Source organism: Coloeus monedula, assembly GCF_965178545.1.
Source record: "Coloeus monedula genome assembly, chromosome: 1".
NCBI classification, from domain to species: Eukaryota; Metazoa; Chordata; class Aves; order Passeriformes; family Corvidae; genus Coloeus; species Coloeus monedula.
The window spans coordinates 150,836,162-150,855,909 of record NC_138781.1 but is presented as its reverse complement, the minus strand read 5'-3'; the positions used below and the strand labels follow the sequence as shown (position 1 = coordinate 150,855,909).

Genomic DNA, 19,748 nt, shown 5'->3' with positions numbered 1-19,748 from the left:
TTAGATCTCAAGGTAGACTAAAGATTGTCCCAAAATCTCTTCCAACTTCTGGTCTTCATTTACTCATTTATTTTTTTTTTTTCAAATTTTCAAGGTTTTATCATCACATAACAACTTCCTTTTCTCATCTCCCTTAAACAAAATAATTGACAAGTATACCTGTTCAATTCATCTCCAAATTTAATTTTTTCTTTCTTTCATTTTACTGTAAGTTTGGCTCTATCAGTTCCCCAACTTCTTTTGTCTTCTCCCTGGGAAACATGTTTTTTAAAAAAACCCTGGCATAAAGAGATACTTTCAACAGTTTTTATTCATCTTTTCACATAACTGTAATTTCTTCATATTTGAAACCCCCTGTTACTGCTTTGAACCCCTTTCACCTTATTTTGCCACATTTTCTTCATGCTCCATACAGAGCACCTCAGTGATTTCATACAGCCAGTACCTGCTTGGCTCATCTTTGCTTCCTGTGTTCTGCAAGGGTTTCCTTTACCTCCCTTGTCACAGGCCTCTCTGGTCTCCACTTTGTAGCTCAGTAAAGTCAGTCCTAACTACTATTTGCCATTTTTTTGATCCTCTTCTAATCCACACTTCGTTCCTGTCATCTCCAAACCCTTCTCACAATATGGGGATGTTTAATTTCAGCTCCTGCCTTGGAGTTCATCCTTTATCTCTAGCCTTATTCACTGGGCTTTTACTTTCACAGCCTGGAAGTTTCCCTTTGTCAGCTCTCCCTCAACCTTTCCCCCTCAAGATGCCACCTCCTGCACTCCACAGGGGCTGTTTACCAAGCTCCCAGGAAGAGACTGACTGACACACAGCTTGCATATCACGCTTGAAAGTGAAAGCTCATCACCTCCTGTGTACCTCCTGTAGGCTACAATTTAGTTACTTAAGACGTGTCACCAAACAGGGAGCTCTCCAATTACACTCCTGTTCTCTTAACTAATTACTGCTAAATTACATTTTCAAATACAGGGGATATTTTAAAGCACAACAAAAACTACCACTTATGAAATGAAATTTCTGAACAATTACAACATTGACAAATCAATAACTGTATTTTACTTTGGATTTTTTTTTTCCAGCACAGACTTCCTGGGCACAAAAGAGGCATCTTTACTACTCATGGCAATGTTCCTTTTAGCTGTGTTTTATCATGGTCAACAGGTAAACATTTTCTTCAACCTTTCCCTTTGTCCTTGCAATTAGAAGATGTGACAACAATTACTTTTAAAATACCAACTGCCTTTCTACCCTCTTGAGCATATGACCTTTCACAATTTAATAAACCATATGCAGAACCTGATTAAAGAAAGCCCACATCTGACACTGCCTAGCACTCTTAAAGAACATGTGCAACATTCTATTCAGCAATACTCAAATTATATTGCATTTTTGAATTGAAGGAACACACCGGATGCCATTATTTTAGACACATGTGCAGTTCTGAAGGGACCTGAGAGCTCCAGTGTACTTGAGTAGTCAAACCCAAAATAAAGAAAGGGAATAAATACCAGTAAAAAATGAAACTACAGAGAAATAGCTTATTATGTTTATAGAGAAAAAACAACAGGCTCAAAGAAATGAGGAAAATTTGGGTTAACCACCAGTACTAACTCATCTGTGTCATGGACCACTTACAAGAATCCTTTCACATGGACCTAGATCTTAACCAGGATTTAGTGGCCTCAGACCTTTAGGATTGATATCCTCAATGAGGAATTGAGCAACTGGGTGTCTCAGGAATACATACACAATGCACAGGGAGAGAGAACTGTGAAAATTTTAGATTTAAAATAACAAATGCATTGAATAAAAACTATCAAAAGCAGGGTGTTTTCTCCACAGCATTTCTGGTTCTCAAGCTCTGGGTGGCAAACATGCTGATTTCTGATCACAAAAAGCAAGGGGGCTGCTCTATTAAAGCAAGTACCAAGCACAGTTGCCTTTAGACATTGTTGACTTGCCTAAAGGTTTTACCCTCAAGACCATTAGGCTGAGGAATACCAGCATTTCTCAATCCTCCCACAGTGAGGCAGTAAGAGAGGAATGATGCTGTGATGAGTAGGACAGCGCTATACACTCTAACTTTCTAAGCTTTCCCAGAAGTTACAGCCTCCATTCCTTCCACAGGAGAGCAAAAAGAAGCCAACACCTAAATATTCTATTAATTTTCCTGCTGTTTATCTTCTTTTTGAGGGAATGAGGTATGAGTGAGTAGAGGAAGCAAGGGATGAAATGCATTTTGCACAATGTGCAGGTTTCAATTTGATAGAAAGCAATGCACTGCGACATATCTTTATCAAAATATACTTTAGGAAAAATATGGAACAAATAAGAACTGAACAACCCAAATTTGTGATAAGCCTTACAGTATTCCCAATGATTATTAACATACGTCAAGATAAAAATCTTAGGCTTGGGAATCAGCCAAGGTACTAAGAAAAACAACACCGGAGGAGTTTAGGGAAAGCAAGAACTAGGCAGAAGCCAGGCAATGCTCTTCAGGATCCCAATCCTGAGTGTAAATGTCTGTCTTCTACAAAAGCCTGATCTGGGGTGTTTAAGAGTATTTTCCAGCCCAGCAGCCTGTAAGCTGAGCAGAAGTTGTTTTCCACGTTATTAACCTTTCTTGTTCCACAAAACAGGGTGGCTGCACTAAAACAGCTTTTGGAAATGGTCCCTGAGATGTGCTAACTCCTGCCTGTTCTCCCAAATGACCCATAATCTCTGTCAATTTAACAGCATCCAACAGTGGTGTCCAGGAACATTTCATTGTATTGCTTAATTTCTTATTATAAAGTTAACCTAAAGATCTCTATATGGTTGCCAACTTAATATATATATGAAAGTTTCATTCAGAGCACATTAAAAAAAGAACTCTTCAACAGTGAGAATTGAAGAGTACATTCAGTCCAATAAAGCTGTCCTGCAGCACATCTTCCCATCTCACAATCTGCAAAAGTATTCTGAAGTGGAATAGTTTAAAACTTGCCTCATTCTAGGTGGATTGAGTGAAAGATATTCTTTTTGTAAGATTAAATGTATGGACCTTCAATTTCTGAATAATTAACTATTGTTTTTTATGCATTGTGATTTAAAGTTAATCCCAGATTTTGCACCCAGAATTTAAAATTAAATTTGAGAAAAAGGTGTGTGACACCATCTTATTAGATTTAATTTAATTGCATGTGGCAATTGTCTGCAGAGTGGTTGGGTTCTGCAGCATGTAGAGGACATAATGTTCACTCTCTGTGTAATACATCTCTCTTTTCTTCACTAGCTATTGGAATTCGAGGCGTTTCCTAAAGCTACATATCAGGGCAGGAGAATATGGACATTCTGGGATTTATGTCCAGGAATATTTCTTTAGACAATCAAACAACAAACCTAAAACTCAACCCTATAATTTTTTTAGTTTTAGCAAATAAAAGAACTTAGCATAGCATCTTCTTAATATTTTCTATTTTCAAACCTCATATGTAGCACTCCTTTGTTTCTGAGCTGACAGTGTGATCTTGGTAGTCCACTGATGATGAAAGAAAAGTATTTCATGCTAAAATGTGATCATAAATAACCAGAATGATGTTATCTAAAATGTAAAGATTAGCCGCTATTCTGAGCAAGGCTTAGAGATGTGACATTTCCCTGTAGAGCAGCATAAAAAATCAGCTTTGAAAAACTGTACCACCATTTTTTTGCAAAGCTCTTATTGTAGTAGTACTAAATGTCTTGAAGCATCAAAGAACTCAAAATCCAGCAGCAGCTCCTATTTGAAGTTAATCTTTAAAATACCTTTAGAAGTCCTTGCAAATTTATAGTTAATGTTTTCTTCTCAGTTAGTTGATAGAGATAAAAGTCAGTTATCTGGTACGGGCTCTGTCTTCTAGCACAAAAGGAAGGGCAAAGGAAACTGAAAAATGGTGAAAAAGTTGTTTAAAATACTTTTTCCTGTTGCCATTAATTCAGGGAATTAATGGTTACAGACAGAAGATGAACATATTAGTAGAAAAGAGATCGTTTATAAAGATGTGAACAGAGGGCAAGTAAAGCACTGCCATGTTGCATACAGACTTTGGAAGTTCATATCAAACCATGGTCACTTTCAGCTTTTAGGAAGGAAAGCTCCCTAGAGCCAACATAAAAGGTCTCTTGCAAAATGCTTTGCTTTTTTTCCTCCTGAGGAGTCTGCAATTCATGACTGCTGCTTACTAAAACTGTGACCAAGATGAGTCACTAAACAATGCCTGAACCCCCTCAGTCATTCCCACCCACTGCAGGCTGCCCCTTTATTTCAGTTTGGTATATGAATTATATTTCAAAAATTCCTTAATCCCAGCACCTTTTGGTAAACCATTTGATATCTCTCAAAATTGTAAAATTTATCTGTTTTCTGATATAATACATTTCTCTGCTGGGTGTTATTATCTCTGGTTGGAGCATCTCAGACCTCACAAATATATTTTCTCTTTCAGTTTACTGACTATATATATATTTCCATCATTTTCAATAATGCTGTAGCTTAATAAGTCACCCCTTGAGCAAGCTACAGTATCAGCTGCCTCAAAATCTGCTTAAAACACTGCTTCAGTGTAATGCACACAATCTCTGGCAGTGTTGGGCCTGTCCACGTGCTGACACACATGTGCCTCTCAGGCAAGCCGCACGATGCTTCAACATGTTCCCTGCTTCAGCTAGCAGACAGTTGCCATTCATGTTTAAATGAATATGAATTTATATATATAAACAATGCATATATATGTATGCATGTATAAGCTCAGCTGTGCACAGCCTTTGCTCTGCACACACACTGCACTGGAAATCACTTAACTTCAGTTTCTAGCTGAGGGTAGCAGGCACTGAGATTTTGCATGTGCTAAACTGCGATTGTAGACTCTGATGCCAAAATCAGGGACAGAGCATTCTAGGGGATGACAAATAGCATGTTTTCCACTATTTTTTAGAAGACTAAATTTGCAAATAACTGCATGTTCCAACAGTATATCATTTTGGTGCCACAGATTTGGAAGTCCTCTTTGGGAGTACATTGGGCTGTTATATAGAGTTTGCTCAAAGATGTTCATACTTGAGAAGGACATCCCTGCCAAGAGTTTGGAGTTACTCTTGTACTATTTTCTCATTTAATTTGAAAACACTTATGAAAAGGGGAACATATTTATTTCATATCAATACCTGCCAATACCTTATCTCCTGTCTGACTCCATTACCTGACTAATAACGAGGTGTTTAAAGGGAAAATAATTTGGTGACAGTTTATATCCAACGACCATAGCAGCAATATGAAAAATATTATTTTGCCCAAGATTAGTCTGAAAATGTCACTGTACATAAGGCAAAGAAATAATCTCTTTTTCTGGCAAAAAAATAAAATTGTGTTAGAGATCTTCAGCAGCACTGAAGGTGGTTACATGGCAGGAGCAGTCTGCCAGGATAGCAATATAATCTCTACTCATCTTGTCAGGTTTTATTTTTGCCTCTTTTTCCTTTCTGAAACTACAGCTTGAATACACAGCAAGGCTGGATTTTCTGTGGCGTGTTCAAGCAAAAGAAGAAATCAATGAAATGAAGGAGCTAAGGGAGCACAATGAAAACATGCTAAGGAATATTTTACCCAGTCATGTTGCCCGTCACTTCCTGGAAAAAGATCGGGATAATGAAGTACGTGTCAGTTTTCTGATATTTTTGTCTAATTAGTAAAAGAAAAGTAGATCTGGCAGGAAATTGTTGAAGCTTGGTTCTTGATAGGATTCATTGCACAAATACTGCCAATATATCTGGTATCTGATCAACACTGAAAAACAATCATGTTTTAAAGTAAAGGTCCACATCTGGAGTGATGTTTCCATGTTCAGACTCACCAGTAGGAGACACACATAGAGCAAGTCTAGCAGAAAGTCACCAAAATGACTGGGAGATAGGGGTACATAATGTGTGAGGAAAGGCTGAGAGACGTGGGATCATACAACTTTAAGAAGAAAAGGCTGAAATATCTCATTGTTATCTTCAAGCACCTAATGAGTATTTATAAAGAAGACATTATTAGGGGTCTGGAGGATCTCTCTCATGAGGAGAGACTTGGGAAGAAAAGACTGAGAAGGGATCACATTAATGCATTTAAATATCTCCAAGGCAGGTACCAATAGGATGGTTCCAGGCTCTTTTCAGGGGTGCCCAGGAACAGGACAAGGATCAATGGCCATAAATTAAAGCACAAAATGTTCCACCTCAACATGAGGAAGAACTTCTTTACATTGAGGGTGGCAGAGTCCTGGAACAGGCTGCTCACAGAGGTCATGGAGTCTTCCTCTCTGGGGACATTCAAACCCCACCTGGAGGCATTCCTGTGTCGCCTGCTCTAGGTGACCCTGCCTGGGCAGGGGGGTTGGCCTGGATAACCTCCAGAGGTCCCTTCCAACCACAGCAATTCTGTGATTCTGTGATTCTGTGAAGGCAGAGCTGGGCTCAAACCTCAACTGAAAAAGGCTGTGAAAGATTTGATCTAATTGGTCCTGCTTTGAAAGCAAACTGTATTAAATTACATTCAGAAGTCTGTTCCAACCTATGAGCCTATGAAAATGTAGTATTCATAAAAACTATATGTGAATTTAACAGAACGTCTGTTCAAGATTATGATAACCCAGTGTTGCAGAAGTATTATTAGAGCCTTGACAGTGACTGTGGCAGGAACAAGCTGCAACAGACCTGAGGCTCTCCTATCTTCAGACACAAGAGAACATTTTTTCCATTTCATATTGCCCCTGAATTGCCTGTTTGTGGCAGATAACAAAACACCCATTTCAGAGACATAGTTTGTGGCTATGTTCCTAAAAAGTGTTTGCAATATACAAAGAAAAACATGGTAATGGAGTCTCTGAATAGTCCTAAAACAGAGTTTGAAGACGGATAAAGGAAAGTCCAGAATTTGCTTCTGAAAGAAGCAGTAAGTCACTTACTCCTTTTTTTGAAACAAAGTAAATGCATATTATGATATTATATGTATATAATGATGTGTACAATGTATATAATGTATGATGAAACTGCAGTTTTCTCATGTAATGTTGGAATTATCTTTTATAATGGGAAGGAACGTTGCAAGATTCACATTGCAGTCCTATTCATCTTGAAACATTCACTGACATATCTATTCATTATGCAGCAAAAAGGAAGTAAGGCTACAATTTTCTGTTGTACATTTTGGAAATGGATGTAGCCAGATGAATTAGACTGCACAATGAGGAATCATTGTGTTCTGATTACAAGTATCACCTAGGGAAGGATGACACAGTGAGAAGCTACAAGAGAAGGCACTTTAGAAATCACTCTTGAGAAATTTTACACTCTGCGGGTATGAAAGTGCCATAGAAAGCCTGCTATGCATGTGAGAAAATGCGAGTGTGAAAGCAACCAGGTTAAAATGTTTCATTGCAAATGTAGCAGACCTCAATACCAGCCAAGAGTGTGTTCTGGCACATCAGCATTATGGATTTTCAGGGAATAATTTTCCCCGCTTACACTCTCATTCACGTACAGTCACATGTATAATAATCTTCAGAAGCAAGCAGATGCCCCATGGATCACTGCTGATGCTTCAATAATTTGCCACTGAATTAAATTCCACCACCCCTGCTTTTCGTAAGGCAATTTCCAGAGTAACTATACTTGGGGATGATTTATGTATGAGCTGGCAGACAGTAAGATCTACCAGATTTCAATGCAATCAATCCTGCAGTTCATGTCTGGCCATTAAGTTAATTTCTCTGGTCTCAAAAAAATGAATTTCCAAATGTGTGCTGTAGCAGTTTCTCATGGATGTATTATTTCTGTCCTGATGCTTCTTACCAAAAATAGAAAAATGGAGCAACTGAAGGCTCAGTCAGTTGTTTTCTATCTTCATGATCCAAGGAAAGAGTATGGCTGTGTGTTTGTGCTGCTAGCACACACTGTCAAATCTTTCATAAGCATCCACAAACTAATGCGTGTATTAGGTTTTCCATACACATGAAAGTGTTCTTAGAGTATGGCTTCCATCAGCCTGAAAATGTTCTTCAGTGAAAGAAAGGGTTAGGGCAGGAAGGGAATCAATCCTTTTTTTCTCAATCAAAGTATTGCAGTGGCTTTGGAAACCAGAAGAATTTCCCCACTTTTACTGTAAGACACATTGCTAAAGAGCCTGCATAAGTAGAAGCATTAGCAGCATATCAAAGAGCAGAGCAGAGGTTCAGGATGCTTTTCTAAGGAGAAGCAGGATGAAGAAAGAAGGGCCTGAAGTGTTCGTGTCAAGTGTATGGCAACCAGCAGTTATTCTTTTTATCATGAAACCAAAACGCTAAAATTTCTTAAAACCACTAACAAAAACATTGAGAAAAAAGTACTTCAGGTCATAATGACATAAGAAATGTTCATAAACAGAAATGGAAGTGTCCACCATTAGGTAAAACTACAGAAGCTGAAGCTAGGGGGAAAAAAAAATCAAAGGAGAATGCCTATGATGGTGGTATATTAGCCAAAAAAAAAGCATACCAGGAGTTGTGGCACTCCCTGGGATTTTTAAAGTTGAAATTAGTTTTGTTCTTAAAAACTAGCTTTAGTTCAGAGAAGAACTGTCCACATTTTCACTTATGCAGTGGCACAAGCCCCTCCATAAATAAACCTGTTATTCAGTACCAGAGTGAATTATATGAATAACATAAGTGGGAGCGTATTCTAGGGCATACTTTATCCTAATAGCCTCCTGTGACTGATCCCTTATAAGCTGCTTTTTGTCCTCCCCAGAAACTCTTACCATCCCCACTTCTGTTTCTCCCTCCTTTTGAACCCTAAGAGCAAGAACATCTCCCAGAGCCAGGAAACCAAAGAGCTCCACAGCCACCTTAGGAGAACCAGAGTTTACCAGAGAGTAAGGGTCTTCTGAAAACTTGTGAATAAACAAACTTGTAAAGAGCTGCAGTAGTGTGAAGTACAAATTATCCACCAGAAAATGTGATAACTGGTATTCGTACTTGGCAATGAACCCTGCATTTCTTTAACTCATTCCCCCAAGAAATCAAAAGGAAAATTTCTATTTCACTTTTGCTGGTGTAGCTCCTTGACCTGAGAAGCAGAAAGAGCAGGCTTTCAAAGAATGGGAAAACCCTGCATAAAATCTGCAATAAAAACTTTAAGACCCATCAGCCTCCTCCTGTTGAACCTGGCTAACCTTTAGTATACTAACGCCAACATCAGATATTAAGGTATTATGCATGGAAAAAGTAAGAAAACTATTCTAATTGCTGCCAATTACATTTTCTCTCCTATGTTGCCACATCAATTCATTTTTCCTCCTTGTTTTTTTAGGAATTATACTCTCAGTCCTATGATGCTGTTGGTGTGATGTTTGCTTCTATTCCTGGATTTGCTGACTTTTATTCCCAGACTGAGATGAATAACCAAGGAGTAGAATGTCTGCGCTTGCTGAATGAAATCATTGCAGACTTTGATGAGGTAATACCAGCTACTAGAGAAAACCTCAAAACATTTAAACTATCAGTTTCCAAATGGCAAATATGTCATCCTAAATTATCAAAATCAGTAATTATTTTGCTTCCAATAGTTCTCTGATTTTTTTCTTTTTTGCTCATATTACAATTGTCTGGTTTGCTTTCTTACCCTTCATCTTGTCTGAATGATCTAATGAGACAGAGACTGAAAGCAATACTCAAGTATAAACATCCATAAAAGCACAAATCTGAACCTGTGTATTTGAAAGTAGAAAATGCTTTAGTTCTGTAGAAGAAAGAAATATGAACGTATCTGCAACTGTTCTGGAAAATAGTGCTCTAAATACAAACAGATAAAGGTGTTGCTTTGAAGGTGTTGGTTGAATGGACTCAATGAATGTTAAAGGATAAAACAGTGGCCAGTTAAATGTGAAGCACAAAGCTCAGAAGCAAATATTGGATAGAGAACAAAAGGTGGTGGTGACATATTAACTGAGGAGACTTGTCTGGTTAGGGATTTTACAGAGAGATAAATGAAGTTCAGCTGCCTGTTTTACTGAGGAATTCAGAGGTGAAAGGATTTTTTTTTTTTTTTTTTTTATGGAAAGGACACAGGAAGGAAAAAGAATTTATTTAGGTATTCTGTCCAGTTAATTTCAGAAAAGGAGCTGAGGAGGGGACAAGATAAAAAGGAGAAGAAGGCAGATCCCCAATGTAGCTATTGCTAGGTAGAGGCAAAGAAAACCTAGTAAGCAAAGAGAAAGCCAGGAGAAATTGGATATTCTGCTAAGTAGTTTGTAAGGAAGCTTTGGCAGGTGGTATCATGTTCTGCAATGAGCCCAAGAGGAACTAAGAAAGGAGACAAAGCATAGACCAAAGAAGAGCTTTAAAAAAAACTTCAAAATGAGAAAGGATGAAAAAGTACTGTCAAAGTTACCTAGCAGAGAGAATTTTAACGTATATACTGCAGGCAGTTTTCAGGAGTGTGCAGCCCTCCTGAGCTCCCTGAGTGGTAGAAATAGAACTGGAACCATCTCTATTTATCAACGAGATTGGATCTATTCACCAGACTGCAATAGTCCAGATAGAAAAGGGAAGGGGAAAATATGGTATCATTGGCCTGTGACTTTCATCCTGGGCACCTGCATGGGGAATCAGTGGTTGTTCATAAAGGCTGGACCAGGGCTAAGTTTACTGACACTGAAATTGAGAGTTTATCCATATAATTGGTGAGATACTAAAATGATGAGTGAGAAATAGAAGAATTCTCAGGGAATGGTTCCCTGTGCATTTTAAGAGAGAACAAAATTATTCCCTCATGAGAAGAACTCTGTCACTCGCTAAGCTCCTGCACTGCTTTCTCTATGGGTATAAAGGCCTGCTTCTTACCTCTGAGATCTAGCACAGCAGTCAGGAGGATTCTTGACTAATAGTTCTGTTTTTATTTCCAGATGTGATTAAAATGATTATCACTCAATTCATAAAAATAGTCTTTGCACTAAGATATTTTGTCATGCACATTCATGTAATCTTCACAACGAAATTCCTTTGCTGCTGTGGCAATTACTGAAGGAAGACAAGGGTTTAATGAAAGCGCTAACACAATATTACTTTCAGGCCCCTAACACCTGCTCTTAATTAATAAAGGACCTAATTAGGGACTGTATCATGTCCCAGACATGTTTAGTTGAAGAAGAGATATGTTCTTGGTGCAGGTAGCAAATGAAATTATGTGATGCCCTGCTGACTGCTAACCTACTTGCAGCATGGTCATGTCATTAGTTTACTCTGTCTAAGCAATCTGAAAGGTGATATGCCAGACAGAACAACTGAAAGGAGTAATCCCATCCACGGAAAAGGAACCAGAAATCATTCCAGGTGCAATGTTTCAGGGCTAGCAATGTTTCCATGTAACTATTGACTGACACTATACAATGTCACTGTTCCTTTTTTTTCCACTATGTTCCTTGTCAAGATTTCCTGCTGTTCCAACACAGCCCTGAGAGCAAAATGCAGATGTGCAGCTTGAGAGCAGAACAGCTCTGTTATCCATGGGGAAACTGTGCTTCTCAGCATCAAGTGAACACCTCTGGAAATACACCCTAATGCAGAAATCTTAACATAGGAGTGTAAGACATAGGCACCTGATGCCATTTGATATATCCTAGGTGATCTGGGATACCCACACAGGATGCCATTTCAAGGGAAGAGTGCTCTAGATCACACTAAACATGTGTTTAGACAACTGAATTGGGTTCCTAAGCTCAGGGCAGATTCTACACTGACTATTTCCTCTTTTCCTTACAGAGATATTAATATATAATAGAGATATATAATATTAGGGATGATGTGTCCACAAGGCCAAAATTATGTTTCTGAATGGAATCTGTGGTAAAAATACAAATTGACCTGGTTTGGAAATGTGATAGGTACACAAAAAGGAAATCTGGATTATTTCTTCTTTTTAGAGGGTTTTCCTTGTTAATGCAACACAGCAAGGTTATAGTCTGGATCTGTTACTTTTCTTTCCATGTAATAGATCTAGGGAGACTTTAATTACTTTGCAGCTGTGTGCCATGTCCTGCAATATTCTTTTTTGTACTATTTCATACATGTGATCCCAGGGTCTGACCTCCACACAACCTTGGCCGTGCATGAATTGCAGCATCAAGCCATTAGTTGCTTTTTAGATACAAACCACATTCTAATGTGCCTGGACTATCATGTTAAATTAGCAGCCTTTTTAAAATGTTTTAGCAAACAGCAGCTGATTTAGGACTGAGTTGGAATATCTTTCCCCAATATCAAAATCCATCATCCTGTCATACTGTGAAGAAAGTAATTAGTAAATAGACCATTATTTGAAGAAGGAAAGAAGCTATTGAACAGGCCAGATAAAGCAGGGGAAATAAAGAAACAAACAGGAGATTTGGAACAATAATGAATGAGGAAAAAACCCATAACTTGGGATCACTTTTCTAAATTATGTCAAAGCCAATGATTTCTTTCCTTCCTAAAGAGTAATTTTAGATATTTATTATAAATTTTAAATTAGTGTGCTGTTTGCTGCTGCTTCTAGCAACCATCTGGAAATGAAAATATGGACTGTTTTCAAGCAAGACCATTTTCTCCCCTTGCCCACACACATGGTGCTCTCAGACTGCTCACAGAGGCAGTGCTACAGGAAATGATCTTTTTCCTTAAGAGAGCAGTTGGGAGAGCTGCCCTTGTAAGAGGGAAAGGTACACAATGGGCCATTCTGGCAGTTTGAGGAAAAATGAGAAGCAGGTCAAGTCGTTGGACTTTCCTGACTTGAACAGGAGCCATTAACCATATGGCTTTGTATTCCCTACGTGCAAGGCTGTGCAGCCTCCCATTAGAGACAGATGGTGCGATATCTGCACACCAACAGCAAAGCTTCCAAGGCCCCGGCGCCCCGGCTGACGTGCGCTGTGGTTACTGCAGTGGCAGAGGATATTTCATGTTATACATTTGGCATGTTTCTGCCTTTGAATGAAATAATCCCTCTAGTGGACAGGAAATTCCAACCCACAAAATGGAAAAAGAATGCACAACAGTGTAGAAAAAGAAAGGGGAAAATATTTTGTTACATTTTTGCGTGACCACAGAAAGACTTTTCTCCATTTAAACCCCAACTAAATTGAGCCTTTAGAATTGAAAGTTTGAAATTCCTTTTCATGGTGAAGTGCTTTTTTCCCCCCATGACTTTCTAACCATATTAATGCCTAAATTTATTAGATACCATACAGCTTATCACAAAGTTTCACAGGGTATTTGGCATTAACACCGGCAACAAACATTTTAAAAGCCTGTGACAAGGTGATTAATACCCATATCCCACACTCTGTTGTCACTGATAGAATCCTGAACTCTGCTTAGGTCTTTCAAGGAATGTAAGGCTCTGGTTTCTATTTCATGGAAAGTCCTAAGTTAAACCATAAATACGGTATTGGAATAGGGACTAAACTTTCACTCCCACTTAATTCAGTGCTTTAGTCACTAGACTAAATTTATTCTTCCTCTTTCAGATTCTCAATCTGACAAGTTCTTTATACCTACTTAACACCCAGAGCTATAGCAAATCCCAAATAGATACAGGGATTTACCATTTCCCATTGGTTCTTGGAATTTTTTGTAGAACAGGAAAATACATAACAAAGGTATTGAATGAATGACCCAATGGACACGCTGGTGCCCAGTCTGAGCATAAGCAGAGGGAAGCAGGGGATATACGAGGACTTGGTCTCTTACAGAATTTCTCTGAAGGCATCTACCTCCATCCATTGACTGTGTAAGATCACAGAATTATAGAATGATTTGGGTTGGAAGATTATCTTCCTCCGACTGACTGGAAGATACCACAAATGTAAAGATACATTCTCACATCTGTGGAATCATTTTGCATTAGGAATTACAGAAGTAACAGTATTTTTCTTTTTGCATATGTATTAGTTGCTAGGTGAAGAGAGATTTCAAGATATTGAAAAAATTAAAACAATTGGCAGCACATACATGGCTGTGTCAGGATTATCACCTGAAAAACAGGTAAGAGAACAGTTTTCTTTAAGAAGAAATTCTTGTGATTATTCTGGCCATTCATATTAGGAAATATAAGTGTTACCTTTATGTTGTTCATAAAACTGGTTTTGCTAAAATAAAATAGACATTTGGGGCTTCTGGCAGACAGCAGTTGCACTTCTTGATGAATTGAAATGCCATCTTGTGCTTGGAACAAGAACCATATGGATTCTTTCCTCAAATTTAGGTTTATAGGAGGAAAAAAAATTCCTTTCAATCACACTAATGTGAATCTAGACCAGGTCTATCTATATCTTCAGACATACTCTAAAGTCACCACAGTAACTCAGACAGGAACATAACTGACAACCTCCAGTAACCAAAGAGAGAGGATGTATTAACTGTCAGCGTACTTATGCAAGCAAAATGCTGAATTTTTACTCTTTTTTGATACTGCATATCTACAGACAGCATGATAACTAGACATCAAAAAGAAAGCAGACCATCAGTTCAACTGAAGAACAAGCAAAACAAGCTGAGGGGATAAAGAGACACAGAGGACACATGCACAGCCACAGCCATAAACCTCATATAAGTCAGATTAGAGAAATCCATTCATAATTCCACCCTAGAATTTCCCTGGAAACAGGGAGTCCAAAGTAGTTAGATGAGGCTCTAAAATACATCCAACGAGAAGTCATCTGTTGCTGAAATCTGGCTTTTTTGGCAAGTGGTGCCTGTCCCCAGGAAGAGCAGCACAAAAGGGGTGTGCTGCCCCTGATCAGTCACAGGCTGGGAATCAGATTTGCCCACGTTGATCACAACTCCTGAAAAGCAGAAGTCAGATTATCTTGAGCTTTATAAACCAGAAAATGTCCATTGTTTGTTTAGAATACATTACGAAACACATGGAGTGTAACTAGCTGAGCATCTCCCGCCCACAGAGTAACAAGTGATGCTGACAGCTAGAAATCCACAAAACTAGACATGCATGGGATTTTTGATTGTCAAAATGCTTCTATGTAGACATGAGCAAAGAAGGACTGAACACCAGGGAGATAGCTGGTTACAGCTACACAGCTCCTAATCACTTCGTTTGACTCCTGACGGGGGCAAAAACTCAAAGGGAGAAAAACTTCACTGTATTTCCAAGACTGATTAACTCATCTCTTTTCTTGAACTATAATAACTTAATGGAATTTTAATGGATGTTTAAAATATACTTGTCATACGTACATGTCTGTCACCTTGTCAGCACCTAAGAGATGCAGGCTGCTGAGGGAGGTTGGCATGCTGTGAACAGAGTGAGTTAAGGACAAGGACCAAGCATGGTGTGAAAAGAACAGGCTGACGCCAAGGAGATGTTCATGTTCAGTATTAAACACACAGGATGATGAAAACTGCAAAGGGATGGACTGCATGACCCAGGGGGAGATTTACTTTGTCTTCAGAAATGGAAATTTGAAGAAAGAATTACCTTGCTTCAGAACAGAGGAGAAGATGTCATACAATCACTGGGCCAAAGTCACAGTTGTTCCTTACTCCACTACCTCTCTTTAGAGTCCCTGCCCCATCATCTGTTCTGTTGGTGTTCTGGGAAGAATAAAACCTACTACTGGTCCCCATCTGTATATCAGCTGCTTTGTAGGAATGGAAATGGAAGGGAAGGAGCAGGGAGTGACTTGCCTGCCCTAAGCAAACACAATTAATGAGCTACAGAAGAGCCTTCTCTCTCTCCCTTAACCAGTCCCAGATTGCCTGGCTTGCTCTGTTGCTCCTGTCATCATTACATCTCTAAGAGCACTTGAATTGGTGCTGTTCCTGGGTGACAGTTTCAGCACAGGAGAATTACACATCCTTCACCTCTTTCTCTTCTCTACTTCTTGCTTACATGGGTCATCCCCTGTTCTCACTAGATTTTGACCCTTGCTTCTGAGCAATTTCAGTCCTCTCTATACTTTCTTTCTCAGCCTTAGACATGCTTCACATGCCTTGTTAATTCTCATGATTGCCTGTCAGACTGTTGACAGAAAGTTACTTTCTTTGGCACTTTACACTAAAGTGGTCTCTATCCAGTTATACAAGTGTAACATCATGGGAAGCATTACCATTAATAGCAATGTACCTCTCTTGCATCTGGAATGCTGAGGCTGTTATAGATTCCAAATTCAAATATTTGGCACCTGGTAGGGATGGGTGGTAGCTGGGCAAATGCAAAACTTTATTAACAGATTGGCGTATAACTTTTTCCTCAGCAATGTGAAGACAAATGGGGACATTTGTGTGCCCTGGCTGACTTCTCCATAGCTCTGAATGAAAGCATACAGGAGATCAACAAGCATTCATTCAACAACTTTGAACTCCGTATTGGTAAGCATGGTTCAAACGTGAGAGTTAAGATGGGTTTTTGTCTGCAAGGATCTGACTCCACTAAGTGCACTCTGGGAACATTGCAAGGACGTGCACAATTTAGGAGTGTCCAAATACTGTATCTGCTGTTTTCAAATTGACTTTGTCCCAGGCAAAGTCAGAAATATGATATACTCCATTTGAAGAATATAGGCCCTGATTTGAGGATTGCAGGAGTTCAAATTGTGAATGGGGAATATAATTCATTTATTGTCTTTAGCAAGTCTGGTACTAAGAACCCATATATGTAACACAGAAAGTGAACAGGACCGCATAGATCCAACCCCAAGACTGATACGCACACAGTCTCTAATTAATCTCCCTGTATAAGATTCTTCTTCAGTAAAAGGGCAAAAGTAGTTTCTCCTAAACCCTGTGAGTAATACTTCAGTTTTGCACAAAAATTGAGTTCCATCTGTGACCTGACCAGGGCCGGCAGCTCTGAATTGCTGTGATGGGTAAGCTATTATTCTGGGTGGAATATCCTGCATCTCTGGTGGGATGGGACATGAAGAAATGGCCTGAATACATAGCACATAGCAGGAGTAAATTTGATGACTTCTCATGCTGACTGGATCACTGGCCAAAACAAACAAAAAAAAAAAACACCTGGAAGAGACATGTCTTTTATAGAAAACCCTGCCTATAGAAAACCCATAGAAAAGATGAAGTATATTCATCAGTCACAGCATGGAAGGTCACAGCATCACTATCTGATCTGCACTTCCTAACAATTTTGAAATCAAAACACCTAGTTCCCAAGATTTCTCAGGGAACAGGAATCCACATTTAGTAAGTGTGGATCACATGCAAAGATTTCATAGATCATGAATGCAAGAGTATTTGATAATATTTCTATCACTTTTTTTAAAAAAATCTTTAAAAAAAGAAAAAATAAATAAAAAGCTAAAATCCTTTTCCAAAAGATCTTACACTCTACCAAATGTATTTTTAAATCACTGTTATAGAAAAAAAAATAGCTATTGCTTTTCTTTTTATGCAACAATCTTACAAAATGCAGTCTTTCAATCACTTCACAGAGTGCTTTAATATTTTCACTTCATGGAACATAAGAATGCAATTTCTTGACTGTATAGCACTAAAAAGGTCACCTTCAACAAGTGTAGTTCCAGAAATCTTTCCTACTAGCTAAGAACAAGTTTTCAGGAGCTTTGGCAATAGTATGCAGAATACAGATGACACATAAATATTGTGATTCCACTGACGTGGATGTCCCATAATAAACACTGTTGAGATCACTTTTCAACTTTTCTAGCTTTTCCAGATTTTGTTTTTGCTTAATTTCTTTATATATACACCTCTTTCTTAAGCTTAGAGGTAAGTGTATCTGAACCAGGCTTCATCTGGTTTTTACGAGCAAATATGGGTTTTAGTCATTATTGTATAACAGTTTAACTTCTTTTTTTTTCCTTTTTTTTTCTTTTTTTTTTTTAATTAGGGATTAGCCATGGCTCTGTCGTAGCAGGAGTTATTGGTGCTAAGAAACCCCAGTACGATATCTGGGGCAAAACAGTGAATTTAGCAAGTCGAATGGACAGCACAGGTGTTAGTGACAGAATACAAGTGCCTGAAGAAACGTATCTGATCCTGAAGGACCGGGGATTTGCCTTCGACTACCGGGGAGAGATTTATGTCAAAGGTATCAGTGAACAGGAAGGAAAAATCAAAACGTATTTTCTTCTAGGAAGAGTTCAACCAAATCCTCTAATCTTACAACCAAGAAAACTGACTGGACAGTATTCATTAGCAGCTGTTGTATTAGGACTTGTACAGTCTCTTAACAGGCAAAAACAGAAACAAATTCTTAATGAGAACAATAACTCTGGAATCATAAAAGGACATTACAACCGGAGGACTTTGCTCACTCCCGGTGGATCTGAGGCAGCAGCCCAGGCAGAGGGGGCTGACAAAACTGAATTGCCATAATCAACATTGTTTGTGGGGTTGTTTTTTGTATTTCTTTTATATATAAAAATAAATATACAAATAAAAAGGGTTTAATTTTTTTTAGAAGGAATGTGTTTGTTTTTTTTTTTTTACTAGTGTGATATTTTAATGCGATTCAAATTCCTATATTTTAACAAATGGCGCCAGCATCTCGCTCCAACCAGCTGTGGTTAACCTCTGAATGTCCAGACACAGTAGGTATAGGCCACCACTCTGCTGTGTCATCTACCCATAGAAAGGGGCAAGAATAAACCCCTGATTGGAGGGATTTAGAACATGAATTGTATAGGGAGTTAATGATGGCGAAAGGAAGGAGTACTGTCCACATTTTTTCTGATGAAAGCAAAGCAGAAGGAAATTAAGTTCTTCTCACTTTTAATTGCCTTCAAGTAGATTTATACAATCTAAGGTAGTTGCCTTGTCCCCATAACCACAGGGAAAATCTAGACAAAACAGCCAAAAGGTTTTAAGGTGTGTCATCTGCCCAGATATGAGGATCCGAAAGACAGAAGAGACGGATCTTATCTTAAGCTCAGCGATTCCATTGAGTTCATTCTTAAATTAGACTAAGGTGTCCTCCTCACAGGTGGTGACTACACTGTAGATATACTGTGTGTTGGTGTCCACCCGACCTCTTGCACCCAAGGCAGGAGGTCAAGGCTCTCCTGTGGGCACAATGACATCAGAATTGTTTGGAGGGCTTAAACACACTGTGGTATCTTGACTGGGCACAGGACACTTATGAACAGACCCTGAATTACATGTCAGCCTACAGCTGAATCAACTGTACAGGCAAGGAACTAATCAAATTCTCTGGTGTTGTTTTCCAGAGCTTAGCTCTTAATCCTGTCACCAGTCTGAGCTGTCACCAAAACAAGGAGTTTCTGAGGCTGTAAAATGAGTGCATGTTGGAGTATAGCAGGAGACAAAACTCACAGCTAAGCTCCCACTCAATTGCCCCAAGAGGGGCAGAAGCCAAGGTTAAGAATACCCTAAACTGTTCGTGTGCCAACACAGACAGTCCTAGTGGGATGATACAACAGCACACCTCAGGGCTACAAGCCCTGCATCAAAAGGAGCTTAACTTTTTGGGATTGGCTAATCAACTTCGCCTTGGAAAGAGTAAATATATAACCCAGGTTTGTATATGCACCGGTGCCATGATTCATACCAGGCTGTAAAGTGCACGAATGAACCTCTCATCAAGTCTGTTCTCAAAGGAGCTGGGTTTGTTTCAGTAAATATTATCCTTAAATCACAGATGGAAAAGCAGAACCTGTAATCACACAGCAATCCCCAGATGAACCACACTCAAACAGTACAGTGCAACAT

At 38.8% G+C, this 19,748-nt stretch overlaps 1 protein-coding gene across 1 annotated transcript in view; it reads left to right on the top strand.

The window, feature by feature from the left end:
• ADCY8 (adenylate cyclase 8) overlaps positions 1 to 18,395 on the top strand; it is a gene marked incomplete at its 3' end in the record, with an annotated part of 121,071 nt that extends 102,676 nt beyond the window's left edge. The window contains exons 13-18 of the mRNA XM_082277133.1: positions 1,089 to 1,170; positions 5,524 to 5,682; positions 9,358 to 9,504; positions 13,974 to 14,066; positions 16,295 to 16,409; positions 17,908 to 18,395. Coding sequence (XP_082133259.1) covers positions 1,089 to 1,170; positions 5,524 to 5,682; positions 9,358 to 9,504; positions 13,974 to 14,066; positions 16,295 to 16,409; positions 17,908 to 18,395 — 1,084 coding nt within the window. The remainder of the gene's footprint in view (positions 1 to 1,088; positions 1,171 to 5,523; positions 5,683 to 9,357; positions 9,505 to 13,973; positions 14,067 to 16,294; positions 16,410 to 17,907) is intronic.
• Between the last annotated feature and the right edge of the window lie 1,353 nt (positions 18,396 to 19,748).